At 41.2% G+C, this 24,118-nt stretch overlaps 2 protein-coding genes across 4 annotated transcripts in view; one reads left to right on the top strand and one right to left on the bottom strand.

Annotated features, from left to right (window-relative positions):
- The first annotated feature begins 22 nt into the window (after window positions 1-22).
- On the top strand, window positions 23-7,041 carry NUP88 (nucleoporin 88). The gene is made up of 17 exons (XM_015880656.2): window positions 23-286; window positions 360-529; window positions 631-756; window positions 846-932; window positions 1,465-1,641; window positions 1,950-2,133; window positions 2,309-2,459; window positions 2,940-3,038; window positions 3,181-3,271; window positions 3,694-3,795; window positions 4,359-4,517; window positions 4,700-4,825; window positions 5,320-5,385; window positions 5,468-5,548; window positions 5,832-5,958; window positions 6,346-6,464; window positions 6,814-7,041. The coding sequence occupies exons 1-17, from the start codon at window positions 62-64 to the stop codon at window positions 6,875-6,877; spliced, it is 2,154 nt and encodes a 717-aa protein (XP_015736142.1). The 5' UTR covers window positions 23-61; the 3' UTR covers window positions 6,878-7,041.
- A 266-nt stretch (window positions 7,042-7,307) lies between these two features.
- The window catches only part of RABEP1 (rabaptin, RAB GTPase binding effector protein 1), a 35,035-nt gene continuing 18,224 nt past the window's right edge, over window positions 7,308-24,118 (bottom strand). Inside the window, exons 5-18 of one of the 3 annotated variants that reach the window (XM_015880654.1) lie at window positions 22,410-22,529; window positions 21,880-22,015; window positions 21,269-21,447; window positions 21,042-21,167; window positions 18,812-19,279; window positions 17,639-17,743; window positions 16,770-16,886; window positions 16,309-16,407; window positions 14,924-15,064; window positions 14,067-14,256; window positions 13,928-13,983; window positions 12,973-13,071; window positions 12,043-12,159; window positions 7,308-11,374 (exon numbers count right to left, since the gene is read on the bottom strand). In XM_015880654.1, the coding sequence (XP_015736140.1) occupies window positions 11,273-11,374; window positions 12,043-12,159; window positions 12,973-13,071; window positions 13,928-13,983; window positions 14,067-14,256; window positions 14,924-15,064; window positions 16,309-16,407; window positions 16,770-16,886; window positions 17,639-17,743; window positions 18,812-19,279; window positions 21,042-21,167; window positions 21,269-21,447; window positions 21,880-22,015; window positions 22,410-22,529 (2,055 nt within the window). In that variant the 3' untranslated portion in view covers window positions 7,308-11,272. The remainder of the gene's footprint in view (window positions 11,375-12,042; window positions 12,160-12,972; window positions 13,072-13,927; window positions 13,984-14,066; window positions 14,257-14,923; window positions 15,065-16,308; window positions 16,408-16,769; window positions 16,887-17,638; window positions 17,744-18,811; window positions 19,280-21,041; window positions 21,168-21,268; window positions 21,448-21,879; window positions 22,016-22,409; window positions 22,530-24,118) is intronic. The other 2 variants (XM_015880655.2, XM_032448497.1) reach the window with 2 other exon arrangements.

Consider the following 24,118-nt stretch of genomic DNA (forward strand, 5'->3'; position numbering starts at 1 on the left):
TGACGTCACTCCGCTCGCCGCCGCCGATTGGCTGCCGGTCCGTGGCGGTGGCGGGGCAGCCATGGCGGCGTGTTGCGGTGCGGAGCAGTGGCGCTCGGTGCTGCCGCTTCACGCCGTGTTCGGCCGCCTCCGTCACGCCGAGCCCGGCCCCGCCCCGCGCTGCCCGCTCAGTTTGTTGCTGGGCCTGGACGGAGACCTGCTGCTGTGGGACGGGGAGCGCGGGGCGCTGCTCAACGTCCAACTGCGGCGGCTGAGCGGGGCCGAACCGGAGCTGGGCCGGTACCAGGTGAGCGGAGCGGGGGCTGCGGGACGGGCCGAGCTCCGAGCCCCGCTCTGAGCCCCGCTGTGTGTCCCGGCAGACGCTGCTGTGCATCAACCCGCCGCTGTTCGACGTGTATCAGACGCTGCTCAGCCCCGCGCGGCGCCATGTGGCGCTTATCGGCACCAAGGGGCTCTCGGCCGTGGAGCTGCCCGAGCGCTGGGGCAAAAACAACGAGTTCGAGGGTGGGAAGGACACGGTGAACTGCAGGTGGGGGCTGAGATCCGCTCCTGCTGCCCCCACATCCCCCCCGTCCCTTTGGAAGCTCCGCCGTCCGTGCGGTCACAGCCGCCGTCCCCGCTCTGTTCCAGCACCGTCCCGGTCGCAGAACGGTTCTTCACCAGTTCCACGTCGCTGACCCTGAAACACGCGGCCTGGTATCCCTGCGAGACAATGGAGCCCCACGTCGTGCTGCTGACTTCGGATAACACCATCAGGTAACGCTGCGTCGTGATTATCATGAGGGAAACTGCAGATTGGCAGCAGCTGGTGCTGACCGACCATCATTGCTGCTGCTTCCATCCAGGATCTACAGCCTGAAGGTGCCCCAGACCCCCATCAAGGTGATCCCGCTGTCAGACGCTGAGGAGGAGACTCTGATCATCAACAAAGGGTTTGTGCGGCTCCTTTTGCAACGCTCTGAGCATCTCAGAGTTCTGTGTTCTCAGTCACATCCTTAACCAGTCACAGAGCCCCCAGCAGGGATTTAAACACGACTTACTGCTCACACCTCTGTGCTGGGGCTGCTTCCTGCCACAGAACCAAGTGCTGTATGTTCCCTAAAGGAAAGAGGGAACAGACTGCACAGCCCGGTGTTCTTCAGAACAGTTATTTGAACAACACACGCTATCTTTAAGAAGGTTTCATTAGGGCTTTTTTGAGCAGGGAATGCATTGAAATATGTTATCTTTATTTCCTCCTTCACCTGATTGGAAAGGAGAAACTTGAGGGTTTCTACTGGATGAGTCACTGTACTACACAGTAAATCCTACGTGCCCTCCTCCTTACCCTGTGAAACTCAGCTGACTTCAGAAACAAGGCCCTGGAGGGAGGATGTTACCTGAACATTTTTGTTGCTGAAACATAGTGTTTATCAAAGGGCTGATGGTGTAATTTGACTCAGTTTTGTTCCTGCTTATCCCTAGGAGAGCCTACACAGCGTCGCTGGGAGAGACCGCGGTGGCGTTTGACTTCGGCCCGCTGGTGCCAGTCCCAGTGAGCATCCTTGGGCAGCGAGGCAGTGAAGAAGTGCTGGCTTATCCACTTTACATTCTATATGAAAATGGAGAGACATTCCTCACCTATATCAACCTGCTGCAGAGGTGGGTTTGTGTTCATCCTCAAGTTTCATAGGGTCTTTGTATGTTTGGTTTCCAGAGCCATCTCTTTGCCTCGCTTGGATTCTGTTAAGGATGCTGGGCTGGTTTGTATTATAATGTATCTCTTTGTGATAGTGCTAGGAGACTTAAATCCAAGAATAACATGTTAGAACTCCAAACCGCAGTGTTTGATGCTTTCGTTGGCTGTTTTTTAGTCACCCTCATTCTCTAGTTATCAGTAAACTCCTGCAGGCAGCCATGGGAACTCTGCTCCTACGCTTTGTGTTGTGAATGCATCCTCCCTATTCCAGTGCTGGAAATCTTGGCAAGCTGCTTGGCCCTCTGCCCATGCACCCTGCTGCAGAAGACAATTATGGCTACGATGCCTGTGCTGTCCTGTGCCTGCCTTGTATTCCAAATATCCTGGTGATTGCCACTGAATCGGGCGTGCTTTATCACTGCGTGGTGCTGGATGCAGAGGAGGATGAGGAGCAGGTACCTTGTCTTGTTATTTCTGTGAACGTTTTTGTTTCTTCTGTGAAAGTTCCTGCCTTCAAGATCTCAGGATGGCTCAAAGGGAATGCATACCTCTATTATGTAACTCAGTGTTATTTACACTAGTATTTCTATTTAAATGATGTCTCATTGAAGAATTCAATGCTGTTTACAGTCAGAAAAATCGTGGGACCCAAGATCCGATCTTGTTCCTTCCCTGTATGTGTTTGAATGTGTTGAGCTGGAACTTGCACTGAAATTGGCATCAGGAGATGAGGAAGAGCCTTTGGAGTCTGATTTTTCTTGCCCAATCAAACTGCATCAAGGTAGGGTTGTGTAGCTCAGGTTGTTGTCTTTTATTTCCTTGAATTTAGGATCAAGTTATTTAAGAATTATTATCATCTCAAATCAATTATTACCATCTGGGTAGCGATGCTGAGAGGTGTTGGTGCCTGTTTATCAGCCTGTCAGCTGGTGCTGTTGTAGGGCAGGAGGATGGGAAGGACAAGGAAACTGGTCTGCTGGCATTAACTGCTGGTCTTCCCTTGAAGCCTACTGGATAGAGACAGATATTGTATAATGCAAGTAATTCTAATTAATTCCCAAAGAGTGTATTAACAGATGCTGAAATTGTACTTGATTTACATGCAGAATTCAAGTGCAAAATGCACACAGCTCAGACCTTGAACAGGTACTATTGCAACAAGTTGGACTATAGGCCAATACATGTGTTCAACAGCGTGCAGGTTTGTAGGATGAGTTTTTCTCTCTGGTGCTTTATACTCCGTGTGCTGTTTAAATTTCAGATCCAAAATGCCCTACTAGATACCACTGCACACATGAAGCGGGTGTTCACAGCGTGGGGTTGACATGGATCAGCAAACTGCAGAAGTTCCTTGACTCAGGTGAGGGCGAAGCTGTTGTGTATGGAGGGAAATGGTTACAGACTGAATATCAATGTTTTCTTACTAACAAGCAGGGGAATATTTGGGACACCTTACCCTGCAAGTTGGATGTTGTGCACTCTGACAGATCTCTTCTTTGCAGATGAAGAAGACAAAGATGGTTTACAGGAGCTGGGTGCAGAGCAGAAGTGCTTTGTTGAACATATTCTTTGTACAAAGCCATTGCCATGCAGGTAAAGAGCAAAACCTTTCTGCTGCTTCCAAATCTCTGTGTTATTCTGGGAAAGCATCTACGATTTGACTGCTTCTACTGCATTCTTGCTATTAGAGATAATAAAATCAACTTAATAGGAGCCAAGTAGAATAAGCAAGCAATTTGCACATCAAGATTCTTAATGTACAGCAGCATGTAGAGGCTGAATTCCTATGAGTGTTAGAATTACCTGTCAAAATAGAAGAAATTCCACATGTGTTCACCTATCCCAGTGTTTTGCAGGACTCCTTCTGGAGAGTGGTTCTTCACTTTGTGACCCATGTCTGGTTTAAGCTGGTTGTTGCAAATAGAGCTTTGCCCAAAGAATTTGTGCAGCTTTCAGGAAGAGAGTGTGGTTGTTGTTCTTTTGAATGGATGATTCTTCTGTTTTCTTCCCTTCAGGCAACCTGCTCCAGTGAGAGGATTCTGGATAGTATCTGACGTCCTGGGACCCACAATGATCTGCATCACAAATAACTATGAGTGCATTACAAGGCCACTCCTGTATGTGGTTGGTAATTGGACTGAAGTCTGTAACTGGCTCACAAAAAGGATGTCAGGATTTCTTATTTGATTCTCTCACCCTAAATTTCTGCATCTCTCATAGCATACACTGAAGTGAAGTTTGCCTACTGAACGTTCCTTGGCAGAACAATTAAGCCTTCAAAGAGTAGTCATTTAATATAGAAAAGGTGCTTGGAGGGGATAGAACCAATCTGTATCACCTTCAATGAGGGTTAGGACAAACATTACATCAATTGATTTTTGGCATCATTATTGGCATTTTGTTCACTTATATAACAAGGAAGCAGAAACCGAATTGGGCCTGGACAGAAAGCTTGCTTGCCTTGTTACCGAACTTGCTTTTAAATAAGAGGATACTTGAGATTCTTCTCCCTTTTTATCTATGGCCAAAGGGGGATTTTTGAGCTCTATCAGCCCTGCCTTGAGCTACATTTACCATGCAGTTGAAGTATTTCATCTTTTAACTTGCTGCTGCAATGTGTGAATTCCAGAGTAGATGAGTTCCTTGTTTTGAGTGCTCTCCACTTGATGTTCTTTGGCAGAACTGCAGTCCATCCTGCATCTCCTTCTCTACTATGTACCAAAGAAGACAAAGATGATGCCACTTCTCCTCTCCGTGTCCTGGCTGAATCGCAGCATTCATTTGAGAGGCACATCCACAACATCCTGCGGCGCAGTTCTGCCAACCCATTGCTCCTAAAGTAGGTACAAACTTTTTCCTAGGGGGAGCAGAAGAGGGAACTGTATTATTGCAAAGGGATTTAGTTGTAGCCCCTCACTTTTGTATCCAAAGCCTTGGAGCTGTTACCATAAATGCTCTAAGTGACTTAGCCTTTGAAAGGAACAGGAAGAGTAGGATTGAAAAAACTTGTCTCCTGTTCAGATCTGCCGATAAAGATGCTGCTCCTCCCCCTGAAGAATGCCTTCAGCTTCTTAGCAGAGCCACACAAGTGTTCAGAGAGGAATATATACTGAAACAGGATCTGGCAAAAGTGGAAATTCAGGAAAGGTAAAGAAATAGCCTTCATAAATTAAGTGTTGTACACTATCTGTGTGGAACAGTGTTATTAAGGACCTAACACTAAACCTCCCCTGCTGGAGTAAGTCATGGAACTGAGTAAAATGTATTCTCTGACTTCACTTCATGTAAGACTTCAATTTCTAGGCTACCAGAAATGAAAACTGAGTTACCAAGGATGCACTGAAGTAAAAATGCTTCTCTTCTGGTGCGAATCTGCCTGTAGCCTGTTTGTAGGCCTGCCTGTGCTTGGGCATGGCAGGAAATCCTTTGGAACTCCTCTGACCTCAGCAGTAATTCTGACAAAGCTGATAAAAAGAAAAATTGCATTATATAAGTATCTACTCTTTTCCCTGTAGTGGTTGATCGGTGCTACAAAGTGTTCTCATCTGCCCATGTCTTGGGGCCTTCTGTGATATTTGCTATGTCTAAATACTGACTCAGCTGGATTGTAGTTGGATTTTTTGTGGCTCTCTGTTTTTAAGAGTGAAGGTGCTGTGGGAACAGAAGAAGAAACAACTGGAAGAACTTAATAAGTGTCGAGAGGAAAAGTGAGTATAATCTGTCTGCATTTATCAAGTTAAAATCAATAGAGATGTAACTGCAAATAAGTACTTCTCAATTACATTAAAGGAAAAGTCTGCGAGAAATGGCTGAACGGTTGGCTGACAAGTATGAAGAAGCCAAAGAGAAGCAAGAAGATATTATGAATAGGTGAGTGCTTCTGTTTCATCACAGATTGCTTGCTGTTGTATGGTAGAAATAGAATAGGCAGACAGTACAGTGCTGGTTTCTTGGAAGACTGGCCTTCTGAAATTCTTTTTTTGAAGCTCGGTGTTGATATTCAATACTGAGTTTGCTTGCTGCGAGGGAAGTTGAGTCCTGAGCCCCTAAGACTTAAGCTAAATGACAAAAGATGTTTCACAGTTAAACACAAAACTCCTTGTTGTCTAGAACATAAGTTAATTCAGCATTGTATCTTTTCTTGCACATGAAGGATGAAGAAAGTGCTTCGTAGTTTCCACTCTCGGCTTCCTGTCATATCAGACAGTGAAAGAGACATGAAGAAAGAACTGCAGGCAATCCATGAGCAGCTGCAGCACTTGAGCAATGCAATCAGACAGGTGAGATGAAATGTCTGGCTGGTTGGTTGTTGAGAACACTCATTAAGTGACAGCACTGAGTTAGAACGCAGTCCTTCCACACTGACACAAAGCTGCTTTATTAAATTAGCAACAGTGGGCTACAATGAATTCTGAGCCTCATTATGAATCTAGGTAGAAAATCTGCAACACAGTGCAAAGCTAAGGAAGCCTCCAAGCCTTCTCCACTCCCTATACTCGTATTTTCTTCTCTTTTTGTAGAGCAGTGTGAAAGTTATTGACTTTATCCCAAACACTGTCAGTTCATATTGACATGACACACATGGTTGCAGCTATAATACGCTTTCCCTCTAGCGGGCAGCACCAACACTGATCGGGGCCTCCTTCCTTTTGTACATGGACTTCTAGGTTAAAATGAAGAAGGAATACCAGCAGAAAAAGATGGAAAAGGGCATCAGCCCACGAAAACCCAGCATCAACCTCAGTGCCTACCAGAGCAAATGCATCCAAGCCGTTCTGAAAGAAGAGTAAGTTCATGTACACAGCCTATCTATCCTTTTCAAGTTTCTAGAGTAAATTTTACCTTTCTGCACCATGTGGTTGACTGATGCACCACCTGGAGCTTGCAGAGATGGTCTAAAGCATAGAATGTCCCAGTCTGTTAGAGTAGCACTGGTCATATTATGCTACAACTACTGAATCTGCTTTCAGGTCTCCTTTTCACCCGAGGATCTTCTAGCAGTCTGTATGAAGTCTGTAATTAACAAGATCACTTAAAACATTCCCATTCTCTGTCATATGAATTGTTTTTCTTATTGACTGTCACCAAACAAAAATGACTTGCAGCTTTTTGATTTGAAATTATTTTCCTTGAAGGGGAGAACGCATAAGGGAAATGGTAAAGCAGATCAATGACATCAGAGGCCACGTGAACTTCTAACATCTCCACGAGGATAAACCTACAATAAAAGGCTGGATAAGTTTTCATTATTGCCTGGTAATTCTTCTTATATATTTAACATTCATACACTGAACAATATGCCTTTTCTTTATTATTTTGTAAAGATCAATTATGAATTAAAATACTTTTGATAAGACTCCTCACATGCTGTGGTCTTTGCATCTCTCCTGGCAGGACACAGTGCAGAAGGCTATTTCAAACCTGAGGTAAATGATAGTTAATACTCACAGCTAGCTCAGAAGAGGGAGAAAAGGTATCTCTGCTTCCTTCAGAAAACTGCCTGGGGTTTGTCTGGGAGCCATCTCCTACCCTTGGTCCATAGCGCAGTGACTGCAGTGGAAGCCTGTGGCAGAAGGCAGAGTAGAAAGACCAGAGGAGCGCATACACTTCAGCAGCTTTTTTTTTTTAATTGGGAACACTTTCTTTATAAAGGACACACCTTCAATACAGTTAACAAATGGTTACACTTGAATCCTGTAGACAGCAGAATTCTACATCCACAATTGCACAGGACACCAATGGCTTGGTTCACTGGAATGCAGTATTAACTTCCAAACACTCAGTTTGCCTTTATCAAAAGCTGGCATCGTCTTGACATTAAAAGGCCAATTATCTGCTGTAGACAAACTTTCCTGGACAATAGGTAATTCTTGTTCCTCCCCCTCTGCCCCACACTGCCCCTTTCAAAAGGTGACACGGTCAAGCTCAGTTTTGAAAAGTAGTACTGCACTGCTACAAAAGTGGCACGGCAAGAGGTGCCAAAGTAAAGCTGTAAGGAAAGGAGGGCTGTTATTACCTGTTAGGTAACTAGGTTACCATACATGCTGCAAGAACACTTTTTTTTTGTACAGATTAAGACTATACAAGTATAGGAATGCATACAAAACTTGATCTTGCCCCTTTTACAGGCTGCACAAATAGAATCCAGCTTTCTAATCCACTCAACCTGTGTATCAGAGCTGAGCTGCCGGGTTAGAAGGAGCAGCTGTTAAAAAACACAAACTCGTACCGAGTGAGGAGAACCTTCCACCCCATTCAAAAAACAAGCTCCAGAAAGCCAAGAACTGGAGGGAAGAGTGTTTAGTCTCTGATTTATTATAAGCAATATCATCATAATCCACTGAGTGAGCATCTACAGCTTTACAGCATGAATTTTCAATTACACTTCATTGACAGTGGTTTAATAAGTGCTCTGCAAATTTGGCACTTGTATTTTTTCTTTTAAAGGCCACTTTGTATATTTTCTTACATTTGCGTTCAGCTGAAGCTTGAGTTACCACCTCTGAAGCCGTGCTTTCCTTCCCCAGCAGGACATTTGGTTGTGGCATCACCCACCACTTTGTGGATGGATAAGTTTCTAATCTTAAAGTCAATTTTCAAAAAGGATGACCAGCAGTTGGTGAAAAAAGATAATTCATTTTCCAGCCTCAAAATGGTCACAGTACTAAAGCAGGAGTAAGGGTGCACAATGGAGTAAGGTGGTACAAAGGAAAACAATCACACCATGGCTGTATCTCCTTCCTCTCCAACCCAAAGGACGTCACTCCAGTGACACGTGGGACTGGTTCACAACCAAGGAACCCAGCAGCCAGCACCACTCATTTCAGGTGAGTGCTCATTAGTCCCTTTTGAGCCCTACAGTGTTCACCTCCAGCCTCAGAACAGGCCTACAGGCCATCACTGGCCACTGGGAACAACACACGAGCATGCATACGGACACACACACACAGGTGCACAACATTCTGCAACTGCTGTAATCGTTACTGTGTCTATGAATGTTCACAGACTGATCTCCTGCACTCTGTACAGTGCAGAAAGGCTCCCTGCAGCCATCATCACCTGCAAACTGACATCACCATGCCTACAGAAAGCCAGGCCAACCATTGGTAAAAATTCACTACGGAACAGCCTCACCAGCCCTGCACAATCCAAAGCAATCAAAAATGGTCAGGCATGGCCATGGTTCAGGGGAAGGCAAAAGCAGGCAGGAAGACGGGGCTGCTGCTGATAGGCACTGACAGACTAGAAAGGGATGCTGAAATGCCATTAACAGTTGTCTTGCATTTGAAAAACTGTCCACAGACTCAACTAAAAACTCTTTTTCTGCATGTCTTCAGGTACAGTCCCTCAAGTGTTCAGCTTGCTCAGAAGATGCATGTTGTCATTGTAGTTTAACCAGAAAACAACAGGCTTCCTTAAATCACTGCTGCACAGGTTAACAACCAGTAACCCGTTAAGAGTCAGTTTTATGGAAGGAAGAGAATATAGGAAAAAAGCCTTCCAGTCTGCAGCTCCTTAATAAAGGCCTATCTTAGCCCACCCAAGATTTTTATTCAACAGAATACAATCCTAACCGTTGGAAAACTGAATGCAAAACATCTGCTATTAGATTTCTGCATCAGAAGGCAGCTGCTGTCACCTCACAGTTCAGTAAATGCTGAGAGAGATTTAAAAACCAAAAATAAGGAAGCTAAGTCACATTTCAACTTCTTTTAAATAATATAAGGATTGAACAGGTCCTCTGGAAGATGACAACCCTGCCATCTATTACTCTTGTTGTTAATAAGGTAGGAAAAATGGGTTTGAAGTGTTAGGATTATGAAAGAAATTAATTTCTAGGGTGAATCAAATGCTCTATTTCTTGCAAAAGATTATAAGCAACTGAGCTCATATGCTTCTTTTTGTCTGTTTTTAAGGCATTCCTCTCCAAAACCACCAGTCCTAACTTTATGTTAGTAGCAGGACATATGCTGCTAAAATAGCATTTAAGTACCTAACAAAATATACTCATGTGCATTACAGTACAGAGCATTCTCTGTCACTTCTGTTTTTTCATCTTCACCAGATCTATAGTATGCAAAGATAACACAGTAAACAATAGCAGAAAGCTTAAGTTATGAATTCTGGACATTAACAAGCTGCTCTCTCAGTCTCTTCAAATTGAGTCTTTGCTAGGGACTAGTTCAAGAACTCAATATGCACCACCACTATCACCACATCCACACATTGAACTGTTCCTATTCAACTGCGTGCATGAAACTCCACTAAAAGGAGAAAAAGGAGGAATGCTTATGTTACCATCATGTTACTGATCAAAATAAATCCCAAACCTAAAATCTGATCAATCACAAGAATGTCCTGCCTTAGCTGTTGTGTTATATAGCGTAATTTAAAGGCATGCTTACAGAAATACAGGACAGCATACAAATCAACTCTGAGCAATAACACAATGCCATACTTCTAGGTAAGAGATGCACTGCACTCTTCCAACCTGAACCAGCAGAATAATGCAGCTCCAGTGCATTTGTGCTCTGTGACAGAGTGCCATCATTGTTTAGTATACTATTAAAACTGACCCAGAAGAGGAGGGTCAAGCTGACTTTGCTTTGTTCAACATCTTACTCTAACCATGCCTGGTGCCACCTACCAGAGCAAAGCTGCCCTGCACACACCCAGCGCTCAGACAATGCTCAGGGTTTTTGCCAACATATTTTCTTCACATGGAGAAGGAATTACAGGTACTGCACAGCTTTCAAGATGAGAAAGATCTAGTTGTAATTCCACGTTTTAAATTACATCTGTGAAAAGAGATTACAAAACAGTGCATTTCTTGTGCTTTTCTTATGGATCAGAATTCAAAGGAAGCATTTCAAGGAGCTACGTTCTTAGTACAGCTTTCAGAGTTTTGGGGATTGGCATTTATCTGTTCAGGAGACACACAGCTCACTCACAACCACATTTCAGCAGCATTCAGATTCTTCAACACAAAGTCAATGGCTAAAAAAAAATAATAATAATACAACACTGAGTTATGAAATAAGATCAATATCCAGTGTCCTGCTAATAAAGTCATATTTTAATATAAAATATTCATACAGCATACTCTACACCTCATTCTCTCTGCTAGCTGAATACTGTTACTGACTATTCAAACAGAAAAACTTCAACCACTTTGCTCTTCAATGTTTTGGAGGGACAATATGGTTTCCAGCAGCTACTTTGATCACAGTAGTGGGGGGAAAGGAAGAAGGGAAAAAAACAGGGGTAAATGTTCCAAAATTCTACATCAGGTTACGAAGTTGGCTGAAAGAGGGGAAGTTTTTCAGAATGTAAGGACTGATCCCACTCAGTGGAACACGAAACACCGCACCCGTTAGTGTTTCCATTAGAAAGTTCTCCTTCCTACACAACAAGTCACTCTTGTGCTCTCTTCCTGCCCAGCACGAAACCATTTTCCCCTCTAGAAACAAAACTTAGTCATTGCTCCCCTCTGTTGTCTTCTGCTCTTTCAGTTAGAGTTAAATAATAATTAATGTTGCTATAAAGATGAGTTAAAAACCCCAAATGCAGCCTTGGAGCACGCTCATCAGGGTGTCATGTTTCAGGAAGCTGATTAATGTCCGTCAGTTTTGTGTCATTCAGGATTGCACGGATTCTCTCCAGGGAATCTGCCTGCCGGATCCGCTCCAGCTGCACCTATGGAAAACCCAACAGACACAACGAGTGAGTAAAACCAGAACTGAGCCACTACGTAATGTCAGCAACCTCTACTACCTGCGCAAGCAGAAAATACATTAAACTATCACTGGCTGAAAAACTAGAGGAGTGTCCAAAGCAACATAAACTTTCATGGAAGAAGCAGATGTGCCTGACACATGCCTTCAGGCCTCTCAAGATTAAAGCTAAAACCAAGCAGTCCACACTGTACTTTAGAAAGGGAAGATGATAATAAACAAGAAACAGTTTCACCAGCCAGCAGAATTCAATAGTCTCTCCTGCACTATGTACTCCTCCAGAAACAACCAGAACAAAAGAAGACAGTTCCCTGTTGTCCATCCACCTGAGCTCTATCTAGTAAACAATCTCCTACACTCCTGTTTTTATTTTCCAAATAAACCTGAACTCCTGACAGTCTGTACTCTGCTGAATTTCACTGAGTGGACTCAGTAAGAACCCCAAGGAGAGAGCACTCAATTTCAGCATTAAATTCTCTGATATAAATATACTAGCAATACCTCATCAACACAAATGACTCTAAACATTTTTCATTAATGTCAGCATAAGGAAAAATTGTAACTGCTGTAACTTATTTCACTCAGCTCCAGAGAAGCAGAGACACATCTCACAGGTTGCACTGCCCTTACCTGAAGTGTCTGAGAAAGCTTTACAAAATCTCTCTGCACTTGCTCGCTGACATCTAATTCAGTCTGCAGCCTCTGAGCTTTATTCTTCTCTTCAAACACCAGCTGTTCAAGGTTTGCCTGCAGAGAAAAAGATCCTTTATACTGTGCTTAAACAGCACACACAGAAAGAGAAACTTGTATAAACTGATTAGAGTACAATGCTGGAGCAAGAAAACACGGTTATTCTCAGTGAGCTGGCAAGAAATTAATCCAGTCACTCATTCTACACTTTAGTTTTACAAAATATGGGGCTAATACTCATCAGTCAAGTATTATCATGATTAGATAAGTTAAAGTATGAAAAAGTCCCGTGTCTTTTAACAGCAATACGCTTAGGGATCTCAAAATGAAAAAGCAGCATTCTGAGTTTCAATGCAACCTGGCTGTAGATGAAGGGCAGTAACCTGCTGCTGAAAATGTAATTATCTTGCTGTCTGTAGTTTTATTCAAAGAAGTCTTCGGGTGAGGGAGAGGAGAAAAAGAATAATTGTGATCTGATTTCTCTTTTTTTTTCCTTCTCTTATCTAACTGTCAAAGTAGGGCTCCTTGCTACAGCAACAGAAAAATAACATTTAGTCAGAAACATCAGAGCACTCAGGCTGAGGTCTGGTCAATCAGGAAGCTTTCTTCATTTTTATCTTTGGAAGATAACCCAAGAAAATATTCAAGTCAGAAGCAACTCAGTTCCAGTGCTTTAAAAGTCCAAGTGCTAAGTGACTGGAACGAGGATTTAAATCCAGAGGATTTTAAACCAGCAGAGATTATTTCACTCCCAGAATCTTACCAACATTCCAAAATTTCCTCTCCCAGTCTTGGGTAGTGACATATCCTCTGAATACAGTCTGACTATCAGAGAAGATGTATATGCACTTCACACCTGGACATATCTACCTTTGCTGCTGTTTCCTTCTTCAGCTGTTCTTCCAGAGTGTTTTTTGTTTCCTGCAGACTCTCCAGCTGCTGCAGGTTTTCCTGTGAAGAACTTTCTAACTATATAAATAAGAACAAAACAAAAGGATTAACTAAAATTTCTGGCACTTCCATTTCTCACAGTTCCTCCACTCAGGAAGTACAGTCTAAGTGCCTCTCCAGGGATTCTGAAATGAACCTAAGCTACACTTCCTATGGATACAGAAAGCATTCTGTTTTCTTCTCTTTTCCTTTTTTTTTTCTTCAGAGCTGGAGAGAAGTGGCCAAAGCTTACTTTTGGTTATTAATTAAGTAACATAACGTTAGCCAGGAATTAGCTAAGCTAATGTTAAGGTTATAGATTAATAAACAGACAAAACACCTTTTAAGTACCAGACATATAAACATATCCCAGTCATACTCTGGCACCAATTCAGCAGTTCTATCCTTCAAAGTTCCAAGCATTTCCTTTGAAATGTTCACAGAAGATATTTACAACACAGCTGTATGTACCCTCTTAGCTGCTGCTGAGAGCTGCAATACACTGAGAGCATCCAGTACAATGCCAGTGCTTTCAGTAAGAAAATGTTCAAGTTCCTATAATGGTGTTCCCTTCCCAAGTTCCTATAATGGTGGTTATGTACATCAGTCCTCCACCACCCCACAAGCAAAGTGAGATAAAGGAACAGTAATGTGACATACTTTCAGCTCTCCTTCCCTCCCAGTGGCAGGCAGACTAAACACAAATATGTATTTATTACTGATATCTGCAAGGCAGTTAGGAAAAAAAATGTAATTTTCTCAGATATTACATGGGCAATATCAAAGATACCATGACAGTGCTGCTTTCAAAGTCCTAAAAGAACTAGCAGAAAAAAGAATCCTATTTCCTTTGGTTAAACACACACAAAAACACCACAGTGAAAGGGCTCCTTACCTGTTCTTTCTCCGCTTTTATTCTTTCCAGTTCAGTTTTTAAACTGGAAATGGAAGCTGAAAAACAACAATATTAAAGCTTGAATGCAAGAAAAATCACATCTTCAATTACCCATTTTGAGACTTTTACCCCTACTCACCGATTTCCTCTTTGCAATTCTCTATTTCCAGCTGTAGAGTTTCTTCTATGTTTTCTTTCAAATATTGTTCAGCTTGAATCTGTTCTTTTAAGAATAAAATCTCTGCCTTAAGTTTCTCCTCAAGGTGATCTGCTGCTGTCCGCACACTAATGATGTCTTCACGATACTTTAAAATCAGCTCCCGGAGCTCCTGAATCAACAATGAGCAAGGAGCTGTGTTGTAAGTTATGCAACATAACATATCTCTACCCAACACAAAGCTGTGCTACCCCAACATTTGCTCCACCATACCAGATCTTGCATCCAGCACATTATTAAAACAAAACTGCAATAAGTTTACTTTAAATGAAAAGCTTGTACAGATGCTTGTCTCCATGGGGTTACTTATTGCCCGCTGCTGTGCCCTTCACCCGCTACTCCATCCCATCTTTTAAACTTGATGTGCTCAAGATGTGAGTGAGTGGACATAGGATATCTCTTGCTTATTCAAGGCTTGTGATTTTTACTGGCTTAAACCTTAATACTTAGGCAGAAAAATAAAACAATGGACTTAATGCAGTGAATCAATACCTGCACCAGAGTTGTGGTGACTGAGCAGTTATGCACACTAAAAACTACAGACAATAGAGTGGCTGCTGGGCCAGAGTTAACAAAAATTATACCACGAAGCACATTCATGACACAGCTCACAATCACCAGTGGGAATCAGATAAGTGATTTTGTACATCACAGAATACGGGGTTCGAATCCATAATATTGTTCAGTGTACTGCTTTGAGGCTGCTTTTTGATAAAGAAGCATCTTCCAGTGACAAGTCACATGCGTTGTTTTGTGTTAATGGTTTAGAAATGTTTTACCTCTGCTGCTTCTGGTAGAATGAAATCTTCAGCTTGTTGTAAAGACACATGTAAGCTATGTTTTCCTTGAAGACTTTCATTATCTTTCTGCAGTCTCACCAACTCTTCTGAAACCTGCTCCCTTGACTGCGTCAGGACAGCCTTCCAATAAAAAGAAAAGGATAAGTTCTCACTTAGGATCATGTTCAGATCTCTTTATGCCCCACTTATTATCACTGCTTTCCAAAGTCTGGTGGATTCTTCAAAAAAGAAAGGAAACAAAATGGTTTTGTGGATCAAAATAATCATTCCCCTCTGCTGCCTGGCATCAGAAGTAAAGGCAGATGAAAAGAAACAAACAATAAATCCAGGACTGACAGATTTCCCAGTTTTCTTCCATATTTATCCATTAACTAGCTGTGCTCATGCAGAAAATATGTTTCAGGAACTCTCAGAGTTGTTTATTAAAGTCACGTTACAACTCAGCTGTAAGATCAGGTTATTAACTTTAAACATTCAACCTGAAATTTTCAGCAGTGGGAGTCTGCCTCCTTACATCAAAACAGCTTATCCTTTGCAAAGAACAAGTATTAAGAAAACATAGTATTGCCTGCATAAAAACAAATAAATCCAGTGAAATTTCTTGAGAGGAATCACAGCTCAGGTGTCTTTGTATGAGTATTACAGGTAGACAGTTCTGAAAAGGAAATGCAGATCAATACATTCTCTGAATCTCCTCCATCTCCAGAAGGCACTGCCTCACACAGAACACCAAGCAGAATGGATCTACAAGTGATATCCTGCACGCCAGAATTCCTGGACGCCAGAAATGCAATACTAAGATTGAGAAGAACGAATCTTTCCTCCCAGCACTGCTGAATAAGGAAGGAGAAAAGAAGCAGGCTGATTCCAATACAGGAGGGAAATGATTGCTTTAAGGAAGTCAGACTTTGTTCTGCCCTAGAAAATGAGGTCCTATTCCTGTCCCCTAGCATAATTCCTAAGTGAGGCTCAAAATAGTTTTTATAAAGACAGCTCCCATACATACCTCTTTCTGGGTGTTAGGGCTGATATATGAAGTCTGACCTGTTAAAATACTGAGCATTCATCTCAAACTGAAGAAAATCTACTTTGTCTACAGATTTGAGGTGAAATGGGATACTAAATATACACGAAAGGTAAGAAAAATAGTTGTCTAGTAATCTTCATATTCACATACATGCCTGTACATGTGAGTTGTGATGGACTGGCCTCACAGACTATATCAGAGCTCACATGATCAGTATTTTTACGTGTTATGACACAGAGCACTCTGTAACCAGACTTGGGCAGTCTTTTACATGCACTCTGAGACCCAAAGGTTAGACAGTGTTATTCAAGCAATCTCTTGGTTTAAGCTGTCTTACCATTTGCTCCTGCACGCTTCTCTTTGCTTGAGAAAACGCCTGCTGCAGTTCATTGAGGAAATTCTCTGACTTCTGACATTTAACCATTAGCGCAGAGATCTTAAAAAAGGCAAAAAGACAAAAAAACCCACAATCAAACACAAAAATAAAACAACACATACAGAGATATAAAGCATGAAACAGATTCTGAGGAATAACATCTGAAGTTCCCTTCCCTGTTATAATCACTACGCTTTGCCATTTCAAACTAACCCACTAAAACTGATCAATTTCTTAATTGCTCACTCAGTAAGGTAATGCCACATTTCTTTTCTTTTAAAGCTAACCCCAGAAATGGTCACCTTTGCTGCCTCTGCAGCAGGCAGTCCACCCACGAACAACAGAAGACAAGAAAATTCTTGTTACATACTATTGAATAATGTCTCTTGGTTGCTACGAGCTTTATTACAAAATGCTTGTACCTGATTAGAGGAGTCTTCAGCACTTTGTTTCATATACTCCTCCAATTCCTGTTTATCTTTCATTGTTTTTTCCAGCTGGTCATTAGCCTGCCTCAGCATCACCTGCAGCTTTTTCACCTATGTTATCAGAACAAAATAATTTTCCATGAATCTAGGGAGTAGTTATTCTCTGAGCACAAATATAACTTGACCCATCCCACTCCCAATCAATCAATCTAAAACCAATTCCTCTAAATCCTATGCAACACAGAAGTTCCTCTGCTGTTCCAAAAAAACTGTATCACTGACTACAACTATAAGGATAAAGGACATCCAACTGCTGGAGCATTGCTACGTAGTACCTTATTTCGAAGCAGAATGTGACTCATGCCTTCTATACAAATCTGAAGTTTATTCTTCAGTATATGGCAGGAAACAAACCTTTTCCAGTACTTCACAGTCATTTTATGCTGCTAGGATGAAGTCCTCTCATTTTTCCTTTACTATTAAAAATTCTTGCAGTATCAAAGGATAATAGAATTTAATGCACGAAAAGCATTTCAAAATATAAATTATGAAAGACATTGAATTCAGCATGAGCACAACGCCTTTTTATAGAACACTGCCTTTAACTCATGATTTTGTAGCACCGAGTAAAGTGGTTTTCTGTGGTAAATACTTAAGAAATACACTTATATGGTGTTTATGACAACAAACAAGTAATAAATTATTGTCATGGTAATAAAACAATGTACGTTATCAGAATTTCAAGTATGTTGGTATTGTTCAAGGTAAAAGCAACAAACAAAACAGCAAATGGCTCATTGTTGCATGCTATAACAACTCCTACGGCTATCAAAATCTTGCTACAGGTAGAAAAGAAATCCTACCTGGTCTCTTGTTTCAGCCTCCTGAATCTGGATACCTTGCAACTGCTTCTCATAATTCGAGCACATATCGCAGCGCCTACCCAGCTTGTTCCCTGCATTCTGCACCTGGAGAACAGAGTTGTCACCTGCCACAAGGGCTGCAAACGTCTTCAGGGAAAGCAGGACTGGCACAAACTCTCAGATGTGTTGGGTGTTCATAAAATATTACTGATAAAAGTCAGCAGCAAAATCATGTAACATTATTAAGTTGTTGTAGAAGTACAAGATAATGTAAAGCAGCTGCTGTGCATCATCTCTTCCTGACATATACTCTACTACTAGCACAAGAACAGTAAGCCAGGACATGCATGAATTCATTGGGTCATTTAGTGCATCCTTTTGAAACAGATCACATAACTACCTGGATCCATTCCCCCAGCTCCTCCATTTTGCCTTTACCCATTTCTGACTTCTCTTTGCCTCCCTTTTTCCCCCTAAAGCATTACTTCTTTGGCCTCTCTGGAAATTGTAAACACAGGAGCCACACAATGCTCTTTTCAGCAGGAAGCCAAATACAGGCTTTAAACTGGCATCATACAAAGCTGCTGTAAAACTGACAGGCAGAACATCCAGCAGCACCAGTTTCCTTGGTCACCCATACTGAAACTAGCACAGCATTAAGACTGATCTGCTGCTTGTTGCTCTCATAATGTGGTTTTTAATGATACAAGTCTCCGACAGTGTTATGAAGCTTCCTTTGTACTAGCTTTGTGTGCTATGCATATCTTGGTTGCTCATTTCTAAATCACACTCCTTCATAACCTTCAGTAAATATCCTCAGCATAACAAAAGATCCTTTTGTTTATCTTTGGCCCTTCCTAGCCACCCCCAACTCTCTCCACACACGAAATCAACAGTTACTTCTGCCAGACCCTCCCCTAAATATACTGCATCAAATAAAGCTGACTTTCCGATGAACGTGGCCCATCAATGCTCTTTACATCAAATATGCTTAACCTATAGAAATATTCCGAGAGAAAAAACATGAATAGCTACATATGATGCTACATATTTCCTGACTACAAGTCAAGCACATCCAGGAGAACTGAGCAGCTTTTTCCAGCAGGCAGCCCACAACACAGAGCCTCCTGCTGTGTGTGGAATGGTCACAGCAGAGATGTGGTGGGCACTCACCTCTTTTTGCAGCAGATTCCACTCTGTCTCGCTCACCAAGCGGTAACCACTAGGAGACACATACGCGCTTTCAACTCCTTGTGTAACGCTGGATAGAAGTGAAGCAGTCTCTTCTTGCTCTGGTGTCATTGCTTTGATTGCTTTCTCCTGATCTTTGGTCAACATAAACCCACTAGGCATTTGCAGAGACCCAAGGGAAGCTGTATCATAGTTCTCAGACACTGAATCTGCTCCAACGAGTGGTCCAAAATCTGACTCATCCAGGTTCCCAGCAGATTTTGCTTTGTTGTTGTATCCTAAAGCTTTGGACTGCAAAGATCCAGATGTCCCTAGGCTGTCTGTTGACTGTGCTCTCCGTAGTCCATCTTTAAACATATCATTTTCTGATTTATTGAATGATTCACCAGAAGAAAGAAGCAAGTCTGCGTCCAAAGAATGGACTGAGCTGTGGGTGCTATTTAAATGCACCTGTAATTGAAAAATAAGGGAGAAGTTATGTACTCCACTCTAGAAGCATGGTACAAGTGAAATGCTGGACACCAAATTCAAGGCATATTAAAGGGCTTTGGTAAAAGCATCTGATGGCTAAACTTAATACTGCAGAGAAAAAGATACAGAACTGAAATGTACCAGCCACCATTAAAGAAGAAATAAGAAAAATAATCTTATGTTAACAGAATGCTCCTGTAAGAACCTGTCTTCCTGCCAGTTCTCTTACAAGGACACAGTCACCTTACATCTTCTAGTATTTGAAACAAGGCACTTCTTCCACTAAGAGACACAACCTGCAGCATCACTTCTAGAACTGCAATCCAGAGAACAGAATGCGTGGATCGCACTTTCATAACTATGTTTAGATGTTTGTTCAGCTTAAAAAGAATTAACACCAACATCAAAGCAAGCAAAGAATGATGTATTTAAAATCTACTTCATGCTGACAAGTGAATATTCCTCTTGTATTTATTTCTTCTGCTTAAGGAATCTGTCAAAATATTCTAAGGTTTTTGGGTTTTTTTGTTGTTTGTTTGTTTTTACTATATTTAAAATCTTATTTTCACATAAAATAAATTGAAAAGGAATGAGACTAGGATCAAGCAGAAAAGCATCCTGGGGAACGTCAATACCAAAAGCCACAGTAGCTGTCCTGTGACCTGTATAAGGAACATTAAGTTTCTAGATCTATTTTTATTTGCAGCACTGAAAAGACACCAGCAATGCTTTATTTAAAAAGCATACGGCTGTTTTCAAAACATCTTCCAATATCGTACACTTCTGCTTTGCCATTAGGCAAGTAAAGAAAGCAACACTGAAAGTATGTCTCTTTAGAAAAATACTAGATTCCATAATAGATCCAACACAGAGTAGCAAAATAGATAAGCAAGCAAAACACAATGCAAGAGGAGAAACAACTGCCCACTCCGATACCCGCTTCCAAGTTCTAACCTCTGTGCTCTTTGGTCTTTCTGCTTCACAAATGAAAACTTTAAGCAAATCTCAAATGCAATTTCAGCTTGTCCTAGAACACCATTTCCTACAACACCAAAAGCACCTGCTAACAAACCACATCCAACATTATCACTTGTTCTGGCTGTACAGTGAAGCTACTAACACAGTTCAGGTGGCTTCAGCAAAAACCTGGTGCTGAGCCTCAATTACTGACTTGGCTGACAAAATCCTATTTTTGGCTGCTGAGCAGATTTGGTCAAAACCTTCAGTTTGCACAGTTGGATACATCTAGATTTTTGTATATATGTGTATACATATATACATGTGTGGACAACACATACAGATACACACATGCAAATAACTTATTTAGCCATCAGAGACCTCACAGTTGTCTAACCAGTTTAAATTTAGTACAGAATTCAAGAAATACGTTAGCAAATGAGCTGCAAAATGCTTGCTTCCTGTTCAGATTTAAGTGGTTTAATGCTGAAAATTTAGGTGTGTTAAAAGGTGATTATAAATTCCAAATGAATTTAACAGCAGTTAATGTCCAGAATGCAGAAGGTAGACAGTTTCTAACAGCAACTCTCAGAAGATTTTAAGGAATCATTTTCCATTTTTCATTAAAATTTATGTGTTCAAGTGCAGCTTAAAAGACTTTTTTTTTATTGCATAGTATGAATTATAAGAGACAGAGATCAAAGGGCACAAAGGGCAACTGTATTTGTAATCATCACCCTGAGGAATGAACAAGTACATGAAGTTGCTTTGAATTTTTTTTTACCTCTTCATTAGAGAGCTGGGTAAGGGATTCCTCATGGGCTAAAGAACACGAAGCTTTTGTTTCATCGTCTGAATCTTTCTGTTTCTGCTCCTTTCTTTTGCTAAGTCTCTGCTGATCATCTTCTTCCTGGAAATCAATAGGCAAAAAATGAATTTATACAAGCAAGATTAAAAAAAAAAAAAAAAAAAGGAAAAAAAGAAAAGAACACAAGAAAAGCAGCAACTGACCTGATCTTTTTTTTTCAGTTCTTCGACCTGCCGAAGCTGCTCAGATGTCAGCACAATCTCCATCCGTTGCATGTCTCTCATCAGCAAACGCTGGGACTCCAAGAACTGGTCATTGGCTTTTTGCCATGTGTGTTTCAACTGGTTGTGCTGTTGTCGCTCTTGCTCTAAGAGATGGCAGACTATTCAAGAACAGAAAGAACCATTCTGAACCAGAATTCTTTAATGACTCCTCCTGAGTGAGGCATTCTCATGAATAGAAGTAATTATTGTTCTAATAAAAAACAATATGGCTTTGTTTAACAACTACTTAGGATGAAGTAAGAAAATTTCTTAATTCATCAAGCTTGAGATAAATGATGCATTACTGACAATTTTAAGGTTTCCCAGCTAGAAAACTAATGCTTTCACTTCAATCATGAGCTCTAATATTCTTCTTTTTAGTGCTGGTATTAAATGACCAGGGCCTTTGACATTTATAAATAATGCTCATTTATTTATAGTCCAGCTCATATAAGAAATCAGAAGAGAAGTAACAGACATATGGGTGGGTTGGTTTTATTTTTTGCATCCTTACTGTCAAAGAGTCAAAAGGATTATCATTAGATAGGCACCTTCATGCAGCTCTTTCCTCAACTTCTCTGCATCCTCTTGCAGGACAGATTTTTGTGTGTTGAGCACAGCCACGTACATCTCTAAGTCTGTCCTACAGGACTTCTCAGCTTCCAGATAATGGTTCAGTTCTTTAACCTGAATAAAAAAAAAAAAAAAAGGGAAATACACAATCTCAGTGAAGTAATAGTTGCAGGCGTTCAACCAATTCCTGAGTGGCTACAGAGTTATTATCTTCCTCAATGCAGTTTAGGAGCCACAGATACTAATTCAGAGTTCAATGCTATTTCTGCTTTTATTTTCTATTAAGTGTGGAAAACGCTTCTCCTGCCCAAGGATACAAGCTTCCTGCTTGCAAGTCTGTTGGTCTCGGAAATGGAGAAATCTGACTCCCAGAGAACAACACTTGGGAAGAACAGAGTTTAAAGGGAGAAGCACAGTCCAGCAACTGACACTGAGAAACAAAATGACTCAGAGTAGATCTGAAGAAATTTCAGATACAGATAGGTACATGGTTACAATTTTACCTCACCTTTGATGCTTCTAACTCCTTTATTTTTTCTTCAGCTTCTGTCAGCTTCTCCTTAAGTGCTGCAATCTCTTTCTCCATTGGCATCACAACTGAACGAAGCTTCTCAGCATCTTCCTGGGCCTGAAATTAACACAATAAGTTAGGACTAACACATTATCACAATTTCACTGCAACATTTTCCATTATGGGAGACATATCCTCCATTATATGGAGGAAATATCCATGACAGGAGCTAACTAAACTCCCCCTTTCAACAATTGTCGTATTACTACTTAGTTAATCTACCTCCTTTTTGGCTATAGGTAGGCATTGCTTCTGTCAGAGAAAGCAACTATATTTCAAATCCATGCACGGATTGGGCCATCGATATCTGATTGAAATCCATTACTATCAATACTTGTTACAGGCCATGTATTTCAGAATGCTTACACTTTTGTGTTATTAGAGGCCTAACAGTACTGCAGCCTGCTGCCATGTGGTACACGTGAAGAAACTGATCACAGGAACTTCAGGGTGAGTTACTGATCCCATTCATTTACTTACTTATGAAAGGAAGTAACACATAGTGCAGCTTTGTTCTGTTTTGAAAGATTATTTTTCAACTGATTACTACTGATGCAGCATCAATTTCTTGGTGCTTGCATACTAAGTATTTCAAAATCATATACAGTCAATCTACCAAAAAACGTCCACGATATAAAAAACCAGCACTGAAAAGATCAAAGCAGGGAAACAGAATGAGAAGATTAATAAGCGAGGAAGAATTTAACCTGATTAAGGTTGATTTTATGTATGAAGACTGAGAACGCTCAGTTTTTCTCTATTTGCTACTGGAGAAATTCACAGCAAGGGATAGGGGGGAGGGGGGCAGAAAAATGTGTCCCAAAACTGAACCTTGAAAAGCTGACACTTAGCCTGATCAAACATGACAACTGCTAGACGAAAACATTCATGCCTTGTTTTAAATCTAGGCTAGAATGTAGGTTTCTCAGCCTATTCACTGGATTTGCATTTTCTGGTAAGCTTATTGATGACTGCATCCTACTCAAGACTTCCAAGAAGCAGAACAGACAAAAAAAATGTTAACAGTATAAAAATAAATTAGTATTATAATATATAGAAATGCTACCAGGTCCGTGGACTACAAAAGTCTGTCAAGAAAATTCTACAGGCAAAACATAATCATCTTCATGCTGTATTCACTTCTGCTGTATTTTGTCAGCGCTGTTCAAAGAATACAGATAAAATCTTCAAGGAAATGAGGGGACATCACATGCCCCAGTGAATTCAATACTAGGGACATGTGACAGAGTCACACGTACATACATAGCCCCATGCTGGCAGCCAGCAAATCATCAGTCACATTTTTTGAGCAGATGGGAGAAGCTGTTCAGCTTCAAGGATTGCTTTATAATTCATTTATTCTATCAGTCCTGTTTATTTAAACCTATCTGTAGCAGGACATAGATAGCCTCTTATCTTTAGGGCTGTTGAATAAGCTGCTCCCTATTACTCATGGTGACTGCAAGAACATTCCATCGCCAGTCTGACTTCACACTGCTTTACAGTTCATGGATTTTCTCTATTGTTTAAAATGGATCTTATAGCCAAGCGGAACAAAACTGACCCGAGAAGTAGAAGTAGGTGAATGTCCTGGACTGCAACATGATACCTGTGATTTTGTTTCTACTCTTCCATTCCTCTCACCT

Source organism: Coturnix japonica, chromosome 19, assembly GCF_001577835.2.
Source record: "Coturnix japonica isolate 7356 chromosome 19, Coturnix japonica 2.1, whole genome shotgun sequence".
NCBI lineage: Eukaryota > Metazoa > Chordata > Aves > Galliformes > Phasianidae > Coturnix > Coturnix japonica.